We start from the raw sequence: 18,641 nt of genomic DNA on the forward strand, positions 1-18,641 counted from the left end.
CAACCTGCCCCACTGAAAAACACCTTGAAAAGTTGTTGAGAAAATTATTTTTCAATACCATATCCATTAAACCTGTGCACACTACCTTTTCTTCTAGAGTTAATACACTGTCCCCAAAAATCTCTTCTTCGAACATTCTTATACCAGCCTCATAAGGTATAGATCCAAATAGGTCAACAATATCAATGGTGACGAAAATCAATTCTTCATCAAAAAGGCTATTGTTCAACCCTCTCAGTAGATCCCAGGAGTCTTTTAAGATGGCCCCCTTTTGTAACCATATATGCTTAGCCTTTTGATCAACATATTTTGCCAAAGAGTTTACAGGTTTACACATGTAGTTTTTTTGACTTTATATTTAATAGTATATTTTAAATAGAAGTTTTAAACAAAAAAATGGTTTTACAATTTTTATTGTAAAATGTCAACATCACAAATATAGGGAGTTTTATATAATAAAGTTTTATTTAGTAATTTATTGATTTAGGTAATATTAATGAAACAAGTAAAAGGAAGTGATGAAATTTTATACTATGTAGTAGCTAGAACGTTGATTTGTAGGTTCATATTGTGAAAGAACTATGATTGGATGTTATTTAAGTTGGTTTTATATAAAATGATTTATTTAAACTAATATGGCATTACATCTGATGAAGTCCCTGTGGACGAAAACGCTGTTTATGTGAATGCGTTCATCTTTTTTGTGTATTTAATCGTGTTTACGTTATTTGTGGCATATTAAATTGGATTACTCTCAGCCTGCATTGGTCATCGCTTTCGTAGATTTGCTTTGCTTGGTGGAGTTAGGAGGTGTTTTTTTACAGTTTATTAATTAATAAATAATACAGGAACACTGGTCATATTGCAATACAAGTAGTACAAGAAGTTTGCTACTGTGCTTCCTAGTTCAGTTCCATCACCACTGGACACTACCGTAGATGTGTTCTTACCTCTGCCTTGGACAATGGAAAAATATGATAAGCATCTTTGAAACTTAAGTATCCATGCATCACTCCATTACTTGGCCTACATGTAATGCAAACTCCCAGTTCTTTTCTCTTGCATTCACTATGCCAACTGTATAGACAGATATGTATTACCTAGACTCTTTTGTATTCTTAAACGTTTCTGTATTAAAAAAAAAAAATCTATTTACCATTTACCCACACACCTTGCAAACCATGACAGGTCTTAACGCTGGCTGCTCTCTTCATCCATTACCACTACTCTAGCCTTAGGTTCAACACTGGGGCTGATTCTGCTCTCCACCAAGAAGTGACATCTGACAAAAAATGTTAGACAGGATAGGTCCAATCCTGCAGCAGTCCACTGATTACCAGCTTTTCTCCACAGTTCCCCCAAATTCACTTATTCTTCTAGACAGTATACCAGCATTTTATCTATGTAACCAAATCTCCACCCACATTACTTAACTTCACCACAACCCTCCAGCAAAGTCAATCCAGAAGACTTGCAGAAGTGTAGTTAATTTACCATATCCACATTGTTCCCCTCATCTAACTTCAGTGATGGTCTGGTCAACACAAATGGACCACTCAACTGATAAGATCTCTGCTGTTTGAAGCGTTATTAATCTTCATCTGCAACAGAACTGACATTAAGAAACTCCACTACTCTTACCTTCAGAATCTTCTTCATAAGAATAACAGAGGCAAGCAAATGCCCAATTCCTTTCTGAAGCAAACTACCATCAATGCACTCTATATGTTTCTAGAAGGACACACGAGTTTTATTTCTGTAACATTGTTCTTAGTCAACTGCAAACAGTCAAAAATGATTCATTCACATGTTAGCAATGATAATTAAAAATCACTGAACTTTGAATGCAAGGACATTTTCCACTTATCTTCAAGGTCAAGTGAATTACAGAGTTAGAATATTTAGAGATGCAGGAGAACAGGTGTACCCATACTGCATAACTGTTTCTGTTCATGTTCTGGGTGAAATTTGATCTTTCCTAGTTCAACCTAGTCTTTGCAAAGTTTTCTAGTATGATCATAGCACCTGATCAGTTACTATGAAGACAGATCTAATACTGTACAGCTCAGCCAATGGCTCAGGAAGTGCTACAGTTAACTGCTTAGCACTCAAAAATTACGCATCTAAACCTTATATCATAACCTCCCAAAATCCTTTTGACTGTCTTCTCTACTTGCACCTTTCTTACCTTCCAATGTATCTATTTCCACTAACCTTAATTTTTTTCACATCATGCACCTTGTCTCACTTCTGAAGTGACAATTTTCTTTACTTGTGCCCATTCTTCCACACTCACAATCCCAATTCCAGTAACTCAATATCAAGGTGATCCCGCCTACATTATCTAAAGTGCAAATCAGCTTCTGCCCTGCCTTTATCCTCTGTTTCCATCTATTATAAGGCACTCCTGGAATACTGCATGGCCTTTGCTGCCTTTTTTTCTCCTTTTCCCTATACTTTCCCACTTATCCCTCATGCATACTACTTCTCTTTCTCTATCACCCATCAATTTGTCTTTAACCAACCTGACCAACTTTTCCCACAAGTACAGTTACTGCTGACACTGGGCTTTATTTGATTCCAAACTTGTTTTAAGATGCATAGCCATACCTAACCCAGTATCTCTTCATCCTTTTACACATCAACAGTACTTCAGTTTGAATTCTACCGTTCTCTAGTCTAAGATTTCTGTTCCTGGGCTACTTCCCAGCAGAAAGGGGATCATGAATCAAATTACTGTATAATGAATGTTGCAAAGTAAAATTCTCACATCTATGAATCACCTAATCTGTAATGGTAAGGATGAAGAAAGACAACTTTGCCTTCATTACTGGAGTCCTTACTTCTGGTCAAGTCTGATTTCACCTGAATTACTATCAGCTCTCTCTTTTTACCAAACATACTTCTAGAATATTAAGGTTTCCTACAAATATGATTCACTTCTACTTTGCCTCCTACTAATCCTTCAACTGAGCCTGTGGTATTTCTTTCTTGAATCTAGCAATCTATATACTGTAGTCACTCATCAGTGATCTGCTCCTTCTCTTTGTAGTCTCATCCAAAGTCAAAATGTCAGTCTTACCTTTCTTTACCATACTCAACCCCACACCTCAAAGGAGTCCATTTCATCCCGAAGAGAATATAATATATAAAATACTACGCACCACTCTCCTCTATTAGGTCTCTCTCTCTCACACAACCCAAACACACAAATATATAAATGTACATTTATTTATATATATATATATATATATATATATATATATATATATATATATATATATATATATGTATATATTATCCAATATATAACATATACGCATGACAAACTTAATCCAGGTCATCAACATATTTTTATAAAAAGTTATGCACTCACCATAACATTCCATGTGTGTTGTCCATCTTCGTCTTCATTCTTACCAGGATGGGACTTTGGGATCAGATCCGACTCAGCTTTTATACACAAGCTCGAGGTCTTCCAGTAGCTCGTGGCTAAACCCTATCCCAACATGCACTAGGAAAGCTCCCCAGATCTTGTTTGCAGTTATAATAAGAGTATTAAAAATAAAGGCAGTTTAATAATTCAGAGTGCAATAAAGAAGGCCAGAGAATGATATCCTATTGTATCAACTCGGTCTTCAGCAGTAAAAAAGGCCAGGGGAAGGAGAGTGGGATGTAAGAATGAAGGCAAAGATGGACAACACACATGGAATGTTATGGTGAGTACATAACTTCATGTGTTGTTGTCCTGTCTCACCTTCTTTCTTACCAGGATACTAGCATCATCTTTCTTGGGTGGCTCAAGGGATATTCTTCAGAATCGTGGAACAAAAGGAGGCCCTGTTCCTGGAAGCCAAATCAACTTTGTAAAGAGTGACAAAGGTATGCGGTCTTGCCCATGTTGCCGCAGCACAAATGGTATCAATTGGTAGTATAACCAGAAAGGCAGAAGAGGCTGCAATGGCTCTTGTAGAGTGGGCTTTAACTCTATGGGGAAGATCTCTGTTTTGAGATTTATAGATGAAGGTTACGCAATCTGAAAGACATTTTGAAAGTGTCACTTTAGAGAGTGTAGTACCTTTCTTTGAATCTGAAGATATAAACAGCTGGTCAGATTTTCTGAAGTTCTTAGTCCTGTGTAAGCAGAAACGTAATTCTCTATGCACATCCAGTTGATGTAACATGTATTCTGCCTTATTACTGCAATCTGGGTAAAAGACTGGTAGCTCTCTAGATTGGTTCAAATTTGAGTCTGAAATATACTTTTGGCAAAAAGGAAGGGTTCATTCGTAAGGAGACCCTGTCTCTATGGAAAAGCAAGTAGGGGGGCTTTATTGACAAAGCTTGCAGCTCTGACACTTCTAGCAGAGGTAATTGCTATTAAGAGTATAGTTTTCCATGTTAAAAACTTCAGTTTGCAAGATGATGTGGGCTCAAAAGGGGGAAAAATTAAACAAGGCAGGACAAAATTTAAGTCCCATGGTGCTGGGGGGGGTCTCTGACAGGTGGTCAAAGTAACAAAGTACCTTTAAGAAATGCTTTGCATAGTGTATGAGACAATGTTGAGGGCAGATTCACCTATATGAAAACTAGATTTCTCTGCTAGTTAGGCTCTAATGGTAGCCACACAGCTGCACCCTCATTGAATAATTTTGCTAGGAATTCTAGAATGGAATTAACTGGGGGCAGTAAAGGTATCAATGTGGTTACAAGAATCCCATAGTGAGAATCTTTTCCATTCGCTTCTATACATCTTTGTTGCTGAAGCCTTATGAGAACATATTAGGAGGTGTTTAACTGATTAAGAGAGGTTAGGAAACCTGGCTATGGTTGGAATCGGAGCAGCCAAGCTGCTAATTTGAGGGTCTGAAGGGAAGGATGGATCACTCCCGATGCAGGAGTCAAAAGGTCTGGAACTGGGTCCAGAATCCAAGCCGCCTCCTGAAGATGAGGCCACAGGAAGGAGAACCAGATTTGATGAGGCCAGTACAGTATGGGGCCAAGAGTATCAAGTCCCTTACCAAGCAACTGGCTTTCTGAAGAACTCTGGGTATTAATGGAAAGGAAGGAAAAGCATAGAGGAGACCCAAGGCCCAATTGTAAACAAGTGCATCCCTTGGGGATTCCGCCGGAGGGGGGATAAGGGCTAAGTAGGTGCTGCATTTGGCATGCATGGATGTTGCAAAAAAGGTCACAGCAATGCTGGCCCCATTTGTGAAAAATCTTTTCCGCTACTTCCTGTTTTAGGGACCACTCGTGAGGCATCAGAATTGCTCTCCTGAGTCTGTCCGCTATCACGCTGAATTTTCCCAGGATGTGCGTTGCTATCAGAAAGTGCTGGGAGGAGGTCACCCACGCCATACTCTCAGGGCCTTATCAACAAAGGGGGTAAGATCTGGTTCCTCCTTGTTTGTTTATGTACCATACAACTAACATGTTTTCTGTCTGTATTGCAATAGTTCCCAGCGGAAGTGTGTCCTCAACTTCTTGCAACACTAGAAGCACCGCTCAAATGTCTAGGACACTGATGTGCAAATGGGCTTTGTGATCCTGCCAGGTGCCTTGGTCTGTCTTCCCAGAAAATGCACCCCCCCAAACCTTATCTGAGAGGCGTCTGTGGTCACTGTGGCTAATGGTTGGGGAAGTACAAATGGTCGACCTAGCGTCATGAGTGGAGTAAAGCCACCAACTAAGGTCTTTTTTGCAAGCTTCTGTTATTATTTTGTGGGACACCAGCAATTCCTGCATCAACCACTGAGTGAACAGTGGCCACTGTAGAATTCTCATGTGTAGACGTGCTAAGGGGGTCAAGGTTATTGCTGCTGCCATGGTCTCCAAGACTTTTGGGACTATCCTTGCTTGCCCTTTTTTCTTTGTGAGCAGATTTAGAACCTGACGTCATAGAAATTGAACTCTTTCTGGAGGAAATCTGGCCATCATATTTGTTGAATCCGATTCTGCTCCTATAAACATGACATGCTGAGAAGGCAGCAAGGCAGATTAATTGCAGTTTATTGTAATTCCTAGGTAACTGCAGAGTTGCAAGGTGATGTCTCTTGCTTTTATTAGTACATGCTCGGTGGTGACGGTTAGCAGCCAATCTAGGAATAAAAACACACAGAATCCTAGGCGCCTCAAGTGAGCCGTGACTACTGCCATACATTTGGTGAACACTCTGGGGGCTGTAGTGAGGCCAAAGGCAGAGCTCAAAATTGGTAATGACTGGCTCCCAGCCGAAAGTGCAGGTGTCTCCTGGATCGCCTGCCTATTTTTATGTGGTAGTACACATCCTGGAGGTCTATCGAGCACATCAAATCATCTTGTCCCAGAAAAGGGAGTACTGACTGCAGTGTTACCATCTGGAACTTGGACTTTCTTACTGATTTGTTTAGATTGCTGAGATCCAGAACTGTTCTCCAGTCCCCTGTTTTCTTTGGAACTAAAAAGAATCTCAACTAAGTTACGGATCCTATTTGGTATGTGGGGATTGTTTGGATGACTCTTTTGTCTAGGATCTTTTGAATTTCTAACGTTGCCTGTTCCCTTTGATTTGGTTGACCACCTGGGATAATTTTTATGTTTGAGACGGGGAAGGAAAAGGGTATGGAGTAACCTCTGGATATGATGCTTTGCACCCATTTGTCTTTTATTTGTTGCCAGGCTTCAGGGGACAAAGATAAGCAGCCCCCGACCTACCTCCAGAGATGGACAGGCAGGCCTCCTTTCAGGAGGGCTGGAAGGGCTTACCAAAGAAAGATTCTCTGTAACCCTGATTCTGTGGACACCCTCTGCCGTGTGGTCAGCATCTTCCATTAATACTTTCCCCTCTGCCCCTGGGGGAAGATTCACCACGTATGTCTTGGAAAGCTCTCTCAGATTTTCGAAACCACATTTTTTCACTTCCTTTCTGACCTTTTAGATATGGTCTGGCAGGCAGTGAAAAATGGACTCCTACGGTAGAGTCTTTCCTTCTTGCTCACAACTGGTTAGTGTGTCCTTGACTTTGGGCCTGAACAGAGATAAGCCATCAAACGAGGCATTCACAAAGGAAGATTTAAAGGGCTCTGTGAAGTCACACAAGCGAACCCAAGAATGTCTCCTTAAGGAAATTCCTGAAACCACTGCTCTACTCACTTCATCTGCTGCATAAGGAATCAGTCTCATGGAGGAGCTAACACCTGAATTTAAGGTAGAGAGCTGAGAGGAAACTATCTGAAACCCCTTCAGCTACTGAATCCTGAAGAGCATCTCTTTTAAACTTTATCTGAAACCCCTTCAGCTAATGAATCCTGGAGAGCATCTCCTAACTCCTTCCGGAGATCTCTATGTAATCTAGTAAAATGGGTTAAGGTAGTTCAGCGATTTGAGGGCAAAAGTTGCTGAAGAAAAAATGCATTTTCCATATCTATCATATGAGACTCCTTGTTCGGTGGATGAACAGAAGATGATGTCTCAGTTTCTTGTTGGTGGCTGCTGCCGCCACCAACATAGCACACAGTGGGACTCTCTTAATTAAAAAGATTCTGTCTGAGGGGGATGTGATGAACTTATTTGGCCTCCTAGGAACAGGCTCCACTGAATCTGGAGACTTCCACACCTTCCGAGAAACTAGATCCATAAGCTCACCGAAAGGCTGAGACATCCAAGTGGAGAAAGGGTGAGATCCAAAGGCCTTCAGGTACACGGACTCCTCTGTCAAAGGATTGGTGGACTTCCAGCCGCCTCTCTATTTAAGTACTTCTAAGACGTCTCCAAATCATCATCAGGAGGTGACCGTGGGAACCCTTTACCTTCACTGAGGTCCGTATCAGAAGTGATGGACTCCTCTGGGGAGTCTAAATGCTTCCTCTTACATAACCTCTTCCAAGGGACCTCCTCAAAGGGGTACTCTGGAGAGGTTTCAAAAGAGTGGGGGGTGCCCTGTGGGGCATCCAGAGGTCTAGTATCTCTGCGTCCCTGTGAAAGCAAAGATATTGAGGCAGACTCTGGTGCTTTTGGGGGGGAACAACAACCGGATATGACAGCAGAACTGCTGTGGAGACAGTACTCTCCACAGGCAGTTCTGCTGCCTGTGGAGACAGTACTCTCCTCATCACCTCAGAAGACCCCACTCCCTGATCAGAGGATATCCCTGGATCCAAAAAGGTTGAGGGAACCCCCAAAATCAAGGATGACAGGCTCAAGACCGATGTAGGAGCTGAGCTCACCCAAACCAATGCCGCTAGAGTCAAGGTCGGATCCAACTGGAGGGTGTCGCCTCCTAGACTCCTCGAGTTCCGATGGAGTCGAGGATGTTGTAGCAACTGTTTGATCCAAAGATCCAGATATAGGTCTCTGATCCAAAGGTTCCACTAAAATCATCTCAGGACATTCCGGGTCCAAGGTCGGATTGGAAGATTAATCGGAGCAACAGGGTAGGATGTGGTCAGATCCGAAGCCTCGGGGTTGGATCCAATAATAACTTGGCCAGCGCTGGTGTCCTTAACAGCCTCTGTACCACTCGATCCACATCGTCGTTGGATAGGCTCCTGGAAGTCTGAGTCAAGGGGGCTGGAGACTTGGAAGGTTGTAGAATAGGTGACCTTAGGGTTGAGTAGAATGGCTCCAAGACTGGAGACAGGCTCCAAATCTCAAATTCTGTTGGCACCGATACAGATGGTGTCAGGGCCGTAGACTTTTCGGATCCGATAGGCTTCAGATCTGGTGTTGAGATTTCTGCAACATTTTTTGATGGCTCCAGCAGAGCAATGGATGAGGAAGACCTCTTCTCAGACTTATCTGACTTTGCATTAGGAGATTTGTTAGATTCTTTGCAAACCCAGACTTTCTTGTATTGTCTCTGAGAAGGGTTTTTAACAATCCTCTCAATATTAATTTGTTTTTCCTCTCCAGGAGAGCTCTATGGCCAAAAGAATGGCATAAAGAGCAAGATTCCTGGAGATGGACAGCTCCTAGACAATAGACAAACTGTGTGTCTATCAGGTCAGTGACATTTTTTTGTCCACATTCTTTACACTTTTTGAAACCTGGCAGTTTCAAACCCTTAAAAGACATTGTACTGAAAAGAAGAAAACAGCTAGAAAAGTTGAATTTTATATATATATATATATATATATATATATATATATATATATATATATTTTTTTTTTTAACTTTTAAAATGGATATAAGAACTTAAGGATTAAAGGAGGGCACAGCACTAACTTAAACGGGCTATGCCCAGGAGAAGGAAAGCGATAGGGAAAGGAGAAAACCCTCTAACTTAAACGGGCTAAGGGGGAGGCAGTAAAACTGTCTATAAGGGGAACTTTGAATAGAAAAAAAAACAGAGTAAGAGCCCTCTAACTTAAATGGGCTAATTAAGTTTTAAGGTAGAAGCCGGGAGAGAGAGAGAATAAGGCCAAATGAAAGACGACTGCCAACAACAGAAAACAGCTGCAACAAACAGAAGTAAACTATATAGCACAAAAAAAAAGTTATGTACTCACCATAACGTTCCATGTTTGTTGTCCATCTCGCCATTCATTCTTACTTGTTGGGTTCGGAGACAATCCTCGGGTCCGACTCTGCCTAATACACTAGCTTGAAGTCTCTTACTTGGCTCATGGCTGAATAGGTATCCCACCATGCAGTGGTGTAACTTCCACAGGTCTTGTTTGCTGCCAATCATAATGTGTGTATATTAATCATGCAACATCAGGTATAGAAATAAGGAAATTCAGAGGAGCTCCTTCACTAAAGAAGGATCATCTCTTATCTAGGTCCTCTAGGAGCCCTTGGCTGGAGGAAGGTGGGAGGGTCGTAAGAATGAAGGGCGAGAAGGACAACAAACATGGCATATTATGGGGAGTAATTAACTTCTTTATGTTATGTTGGCCTATCTCTCCTTCATTCTTACTTGTTGGGACAGCGTCTCTAGCACCATTTTCCTGGGTGGCTCATGGGAGTATACCTTTGAGCACAGTGGAACCAAAGGAGGCCCTGTCCCTGGAGGGCAAATCAACTTTGTAATGAGTAATAAAGGTATGGGGTCTTGCCCACGTAGCAGCGGCACAAATACAGTCCATTGATAATCTGGCTAGGTAAGCAGAGGATGTTGCTAAGGCTCTAGTCGAGTGGCCTCTAACTTTGAATGGTAATTTTCTATTATTTGAGGTATATATCTATATATCTATATATATATCTATATATATATATATATATATATATATATATATATATATATATATATATATACACACACATAAAGGTAATGCAATTTGAGAGGCAATTTGAAAGCGTAACTTTTGAAACTGGCATGCCCTTCTTAGCTTCTGAAAAGGAGATGAATAATTGGTCTGTTTTCCTAAGATCTTTAGTTCTATGCAGATAAAACGTAAGTTGCCTATGCACATCCAGCTGGTGAAGTTGGTATTCTGCCTTGTTGCTATGATTAGCTCAATTGAATGATTCAGATTGGCTTGAGAACAGACTTTTGTCACAAAGGATGGATTAGTACTCAGAGATACTCTATCCTTATGGAAAATCAAGTATGGCGGCTTGATTGACAGAGCCTGCAGTTTCGAGAATCTACTTGCAGATGTAATGGCTACTAGGAGAATAGTTTTCCAAGAGAGGAATTTGAGATCACATGATGATGAGGGCTTGAAGGGAGGTAATGTTAGGGGGTTTACTTTAGGATTTCGAAAGCTTAATAGCTCGAATGCACATGGATCGAACCATACGCATCGAACTATTAAACAACTGACGTCCAAATAAATAAATACACAAAAAACAGAATGTAAACTAGTGTAGTCAGGAGAGCAAGCCCCCCTGCACCCCCCATGTGAATATACCAACTCTGAGATCGCACTACATTGAAGTAAACGGAAATCTCCACCTATGGAGATTTCCGTTTTCTATGTTTTATGCTGTGTACTCGTGTCGAGAATATTGTATTCGATATTCTCGGACTTCGAGCACATAAAGTAGACCCAATGTTAGGCGAGTCGGGACAAAATTCAGATCCCATGGTGAGAGAGGTTCTTTTATGGGAGGTCTCAATAAGCAAGTGCCTTTTAAAAATGCTTTACACAATTTGTATGACATTAGGTTAGGAGTATATTCACCAATGTGGAAATTACAAATTACAGCTATTTGGACTCTGTAGCTGCGGCGGTGCCTTGCTGGAAAAGTTCTGCAAGAAATTCTAAAATTGAACTAATTGGGGCAGAAAAAGGATCAATGTTTCTTGCTTTTGCCCAGTGGGAGAACCTCTTCCATTTGCTAGAATATAACTTCCTGGTAGAAGCCATGTGAGAAGATACCAAAATTTGTTTTACTGCTGGTGGGGTCTTGAAGCCTGACTAAGTTTGGAACTGGAGAAGCCATGCTGTCAAATTGAGGGTTTGAAGAGCAGGATGAAGTGTCCCTGACATATGGGTCAGAAGATCTGGAACTGGGTCCAGAACCCATGGTTTCTCCTGTATGTCAGGCCAGAGAAAGGGGAACCAAATCTGATGAGGCCAATATGGAGCAATGAGAATCAGCCTGCTTCCCAACGATTTTGCTTTCTGAATGACTTTGGGTATCAGGGGAAAGGCATACAGTAGCCCCGAGGGCCAATCGTGAACAAGTGCGTCACTTGGTGTCTCCCCCACAGGGGGGATTAGGGCAAAGTAGCTGCTGCATTTGGTATTCATGGGCATGACAAATAGGTCGCAGCAAGGCTGGCCCATTTTTGAAAAATCTTCTCTGCTATGTTTTGGTTTAGAGATCACTCATAAGGCATTAATATTGCCCTGTTGCGTTTGTCCACTATCACGTTGGATTTCCCCAGGATATGTGTTGCTACCAGAAAATGTTGGGAAGAGATGGCCCATTGCCATACTCTCAGCGCTTCTCGACAAAGGGGGTATAATCTGGCTCCTCCTTGTTTATGTACCAGACTACCGACATATTGCCTGACTGGACTGCAATCGTTCCAAGTGGAAGAGAGTCCTGGAGTGCTTGCAACGCCAGAAGCACTGCTCTCATCTCTAGAACACTGATGTGCAAATGGGCCTCGTGTTCTTGTCATGTGCCTTGGACTGTTCTTCCCAGATAATGCCCGCCACCCTATCTGGGAGTCGTCCGTGGTCACTGTAGCTAAGGATTGTTGTGGCACAAAAGATCGTCCGAAGCCACCATAGAAGATATCTCTTGCATGACTTTAATTCTAATCTGGTGAGACATGGGAAGTTCTTTTTAATGACCACTGAGCAAAAAAGAGCCACTGAAGAATTCTCATATGCATCCTGGCTTGAAGAACCAGGATGATAGTTGATGCCATGGTCCCTAGGGCCTTCAAAATTGTTTTTGCTTTCACCTCGTTTCTGGGTAGAAGGTCAGCTATTTGCTGTCTGAGAACAGAGACTCGATAGGGAGGCAGATGTGCCATCATAGAAACAGTGCAGAGATCTGCGCCTAAAAATGTAATATGCTGACATGGCAACAAGGCAGATTTTACCAAATTCACTGTTATGCCTAACTGAGAGCAGGTTAGTAGTGTGGTGTCCCTCGCCTGTAGGAGTAGATGCCTGGTGGTGGCAGGAGCCAGTCGTCTAGATACAGAAACACTCAGAATCCTAGACATCTCAAGTGAGCCATGACTACACAGCCATGGATTTGAACGCTCTGGGGGCTGTAGTGAGACCAAAGGGCAGAGCTCGAAATTGATAATGACTGGCTTCCAGCCAGAAGCGTAAATTACATCTTGATGCTCTGTCCGTTTTTATGTGGTAGCATGCATCTTAGAGGTCTACTGAGCACATCCAATCGTCTTTCCCTAAAAAGGGAAGAATTGACTGCAGTGTCACCATTCGGAGCTTGGACTTCTTCACGGATTCGTTTAGTTTGCTGAGATCCAGTATGGGACTCCAGTCCCCTGTTCTTTTTGGCACTAAAAAAATCTTGAGTATGTTCCAAATCCTATTTAGTCTGCAGGGACTTTTTGGATGACTGTTTTGTCTAGCAACTTTTGAATTTCTATAGTTGCTTGTTCCCTTTGCCTGGGTAGAACATCTAGAATCTTTAATGGGTTTCCAGCCGCCTCTCTGTTTCAGGACTTCTAAGATATCTGTAAAGGAGATATCTTCAGGACCCTTCCGATGCCTCAAGTTTAGTGTCAGAGGTGATCGACTCATCAGGAGAGTCTATATGCTTCCTCTTGCATGTCCTCTTTTCAGAAGCCTCCTCAGAAGGGTATTCTGGGGAGATCTCAGAGAGTGGGGTTCGCCCAATGGGGTTCCCTGAAGCTCTGAATCTCTGTTGTCCTGTGGATGGGGTGGTGCTGAGACAGAAGTTGGTGCCTTGGGGGGAAGAATACCAGTATCCTTCTGTATAGCTACAGGAGGGGACAGCACACTCCTCATCAGCATAAAAGCAGATCCCTCTGGCTCCGAAGACATCTTCGGCTCAGAGGAAACAGAGGGAATCCTGGCCCCGAGGAGACCGGCTCAGAGGCTGAAGTAGGAGCCGAGCTCAGCCAAGCCTAGGATCCGAAAGGTAAACTCAGAACCGAAAAAACTCTGGTCCGAGTGCCCCCCTGGAGCCGACCAGAGAACTTTGGCCCCTAGACACCCCACATGGCACAGAGAGTGTTGGAGCAGGGATTGGTTCCAAAAATCTCCTGAAGGGGTCTCAGAATCGAAGAGTCTACAGCAAGTCGTATCTGGCATTCTGGCTCTGAAGATCCAGCTTGGCTCGGAGGAGGAATGGTCGTGGATGTAAGAGTCTTGGATAGCTCCAAACCGGTTGGGTTGGAGCCAAAAACAATTTAGCCAGCTCCGGCAACTTCAAAAGTCTGTGCACCAACCTGTCCACATCATTTTCTGACAAGCTCCTAGAAGACATGGAGGAGAGGATTGGTGAGTGAGATCTCTCCAGTATGGGAGATCTCAGAGTAGGGGAGACCAGTACTAGTTCAGTGGACCGACTCCGAAAAGTGGTCTCTTTCGGTTCCAAAGGCCGTGCAGCTGAAGGACTTGATCTGTCCAATTCAATGATCTCTCTCAGTTCCAAGATCTGTGGAGCCGAGGAGATTAAGGTTTCCGAAGTTTTGGCCAATTTTTGAGGTGGCTCTGAATCAGCCAAAGAAGATGAAGAGGAAGATGGCCTTTTAATAGAATTACCACCTTTAGAGGAAGGGGACTTACTTGCAGAAGAGGTACTCTGTAAAGCTTCATCAAAAGGAGGTTTCAGGAGTCCTTTAAGAATTAGCTTGTTCTTTCTTTCCTGTAAAACATGGGGGCTGAAAGAGTGACAGAAACTACATGTCTCTTGGAAATGAATGGCCCCCAAACAATAAACAAAAATGCTATGACTGTTAGTAATTGACATCTTTTTTGAATATTTCTGACATTTCTTAAAGCCTGATGGCTTAGGTTCCTTCTCTCTGCTTTCCTTAGAGATCATAAGAAACAACACAACTACTAATACTGGAAAAAGAAAGTAAGCACTAACTACACCTCTATAGAAAAAACTTAACACACGCAATTTAACTATCCTAATAACACAGTACAATAAACACAGCACATCTATTAAAGAGAAAAAAGGAAAGGAAACAGCTCTCCCCTCTAAGTTAAACGGGCACGAGGCCCTCTAACTTAAATGGACCTAGTAGAGCTACAACAAGGAACACAACAGACAACCTTCTAAGTCAATGGTTCCCAAACCTTTTCGATTCACAGCTCCCTTGCTGAATCCAGGTTTTCTGAAGGCCCCTCCCCCTCCCGTGGCACGCATAAAGTGCACATTACAGGGCTTTGTCAAACCATAAAAAAAATTTACCTTTGAATGAATTCTTACATCCAACCCAAATAAAATTGCATGCATTTGCACCCTTTCAAACTCTGCTAGATATCACCTCCCAAAACTTGTATGAAGAAAGTCATACCATAAAAAACATCACTACAACTTAATCTAGGGTGAAAGTGAACAATTCTTAACTTCTCTGAGCTTCTAGTTAACCTTTCAGATGAGATTCTCAACTGTCTACATTTTCGCAGAACATCCAGAATTCTGCCTCATATTTTTGATCTGTTTCTCATAAAATTTTTGGTTTTCTGGCATTCAGAAAATGCAACAACTTAAATCAATTTTCTAAGTTTATAAGAGAAATATTTAAAATCTATCCCTATTTTGTGCCTTTGTCCAGATTTCTTGCAGCACGAGGTTGAGAGGTATGGATGAGAACTTTATACCCGACAGCACTTTCCACGTTACAGAATGTACATAAAATGAGTAAAAGTTGTAAGAGCCTGATTTAAATGTAGTGAAACTCACACAGCAGATAAAAATATTGATAACTAAACTAAAATAAAAAGAAACAGTTTTACAAACTAGAACTCTCCATGTTTATCTATGGTACTTTTCCTGTGAAAGCTAAAGTTAAATTTAAATTCTCAAATTTCATGACTCTTTTTAAGGTGATTATATTCAGGCCTGAAGCTAGTGTGCTTAGTAAAGAATCACTCTGGGAAATAATGTTTTACTGCAACAAATCACTAGCAGCTAAGAGTTCGAGATTAAGTACACAAAAGACGTAATCTGATTTGTGCAAGCTTTTGTACTTTATGCGTGTCATTTGGTGCAGTATTTCCAGCGTTCACAATAGTGCATCATTCCTGCTGTATTCTGTGAGGTGCCTTTCTCATCGCTTCTTTTCTTCTGTAACTATGTTCCTTAATAAACTACAAGGGTACTTGGTCACTTCGTTTCCTGGGGTGGTGTACAGTAGTGAAACATGCTATATTTTTACGTACAGCAGATGGGCACAAGTATATTTGTCAACTTATGTCATCTAATTATGTCTGCCATCTGTAAGTCAGCATTGCAGGTTTAAACTAGTTACTAGATACTTAATTGTTTGAAGTGTCCTGGATTTACATCTGTGAGCAGTTTCATGCTCCATTTCATTGTGTAGATTGGCAAGATCTTGATCTGCTGACATATAATATAAGTTTAGAATTGAAAAAGTTGATTTGGAGTTTGTGAGATGTGGGGAAGGCACCATTTTTGTCCAAATCAGTACAAAGGTTGGCTGTACATAGCATTCATTAAATGTGTTCAGGATGTTTACATTGAAACCAGAATGTGTGCAACTAGTGTGTCAGCATGGTAAGGTGCTGCAGTCTCTTCCCAGCTACTGCACTATTTATACATTTTTGTAGGTCATCTTCAGAGGAGCTCTTTTTTTCCCTTCAGAACATAAAATTTTAAGAAATGGTGGAACCTGTACTCAGATCAATATAGCATAAATGTCATGTAGATAGCAAACAAATACAGACACAAATGCATACACACAGTTTAACACATGTTCACACAGGAATACACACACACACAACCTCCAAAGTCGTTTCTTTCCAAAGGGCAGCAGATTCACTCCACGAAGCAGCCAGCAGCAGTCATGAAGGCAGATAGATCCAAGCCAGCCCGCAAATCTGTAGACCAGCAGCAGTAAATCCATTTAGACTTTTGCAGAAAAAGCCCAGCAGCAGTAGTTTCCCGCTTGCGTTCAAGCCGGAAACGGGCATGCAAGCTCAATTCCGACAGGCTGATGGAGCTGACGTCATTGCACATGTGATGACATCAGCACAAACCCCAAAGTTTAAAAATTCAAGCTGGGAACCCCTGTTCTAAGTTAAACGGGTATTTAGCTCTCTAACTAAAATGAGCTAATACATACAGACAAGGGAATACACACTCTAACCAACTAATCTACAGAAAAAATTGACGGGAAAGAGAAACGGCCTTGCGACTAACGAAAGCCAACAAGCAATAAACACAGTAGCAAGATAAAATGCACATGAAAACTCTAACCAACACTACAGTAAAGAAACTATCTACATTAACTAGTAATTATAAGAAAAGACAAGAAATATATAAGGTTTTTCATAAATTTAGCCACAGCCAAGGAGAGAGCATCCAAACTTGTAAAGCAGCAAATGAGATCTGGGGAATTACATCACTGCATGATGGGATACCTATTCAGCCACGAGCCAAGTAAGAGACTTCGAGTTAGTGTATTCGGCCGAGTTGGAGCAGTGGATCGGCTCCAAACCTAACAAGTAAGAATGAAGGCGAGATAGGACAACATAACATCTATTATTTCTAACAAATGACAATTGAAAACAGTAATTTTTTACAGCAGAAAATATTATAAATGTTATACTTCGCCAGAACTAGAAGAACGAGCATCCACTCTTGTTTTATTGGCAAATAAGATTTGGGGAGCTTTCCTAGTGCATGCTGGGATAGGGTTCAGCCATGAGCTAGTGGAAGACCTCGAGCTTGTATATAAAGGCAGAGTCGGATCAGAGGATCAGATTTGAATCCAAAGTCCCATCCTAGTAACAATGAAGGCGAGATAGGATGACAACAAATTAACATGTTTCTCTAGTGTCTGCAATGTCTACTACAGACCTCATCAGGGATTGCCCCAGTCCTCTAACATATTGTTACAGCAAATAAACTCCAACAATAAACAAAAGTGGTTACAGTAACATAACCATTACATATCAATATATTAATTTATGAAAATTTTACATAATACATCCAAATTGAAGTCTCTTGAAGTTTATTACCCTACTGAATACCTTCCAAAATACTGACCTACATCTGTCATTCCCAGGTCAGTTGACGCAGACTTCAGTGCTTGCCTTTTTGCTCGGTTTCCATGTTTTATTCCAGCCTGCCCCTAAAATATTATTGAAGACAAAAATATTTGCTAACAAGAAGCAATGCAAGAAACACTGTACCAAGAGTAACAACAGACATTTTAGACCAAACAAAAAGTACAGTTTTGTACCTACCATAAATGTAGATGTTCGAGGATCCACATTGCTGCAGTCCTAACACTAACAAGAGCTCTCAGTCGTCGAATCCCAAAGTATATGGCTGACGGCATTGCCGGTCAGGCGGGATGAACTGGCGTCAGCCACGTCAGGGTATGCGTCGCGCCCATGACCGGCGTCATATCCTCAGTCTTTTCTTGCCCCAAGACCCTGAAAAAATAAGCAAAAAAGAAAACAAAAACCCCAAACATATACAATATATATACATATATACAAACTCAACTGAACCTAACCTCACCTACACAAACACCTAGGGAAGGGGAAGGAGGAGGGGTGCATGGACTGCAGCAATGGATCGGTAGGTACAAACCATTTATGGGTTTGTACCAAAACTGTACTATGTTCTTCAAACACACCTGCAGTCTCTAACAATTGGGTAGGATCCCAATCATAAAGTAGAGGGAGCTGCTAAAAATCCTTAAAGCAGGAGCTGCTAACCCGCCCCCTGACAAAATGGCTGCCAGGTAACCCGCCCTAGACTTAGTAGAGAGGAAATGCTTAATGCTTAGAAAGTATGCATTGAACTCTGCCAAGCTGCCTCCCCAATGAATTTACCACCTTAGAATAGCTGTTGAATCAGCAGTAGCCCTAGTGGGCCAATAATCCCATCTGCTGTGATCCTGCCATGCCATGATGGGAATAACATAATGCAATACAGAGCAAAAGCACCAGAAATACACAGTTTGGCAGATACTTGCCCGCAAAGGAACTGCAAAGCACTAAGTCCTGCTCAACTAATGAGACAATCTCCTGTGTAGGTTTCCTCCG

At 41.7% G+C, this 18,641-nt stretch overlaps 1 protein-coding gene across 1 annotated transcript in view; it reads right to left on the reverse strand.

The window, feature by feature from the left end:
* Positions 1-18,641, reverse strand: part of R3HDM2 (R3H domain containing 2) — a 2,908,810-nt gene that overhangs the window by 60,688 nt on the left and 2,829,481 nt on the right. Inside the window, exon 17 of the mRNA XM_044083626.1 lies at positions 17,632-17,716. Within this exon, the coding sequence (XP_043939561.1) occupies positions 17,632-17,716 (85 nt within the window). The remainder of the gene's footprint in view (positions 1-17,631; positions 17,717-18,641) is intronic.

The sequence above is a fragment of the Protopterus annectens genome, chromosome 9.part0, assembly GCF_019279795.1.
Source record: "Protopterus annectens isolate FY-2018-M chromosome 9.part0, PAN1.0, whole genome shotgun sequence".
Classification (NCBI taxonomy): domain Eukaryota; kingdom Metazoa; phylum Chordata; order Ceratodontiformes; family Protopteridae; genus Protopterus; species Protopterus annectens.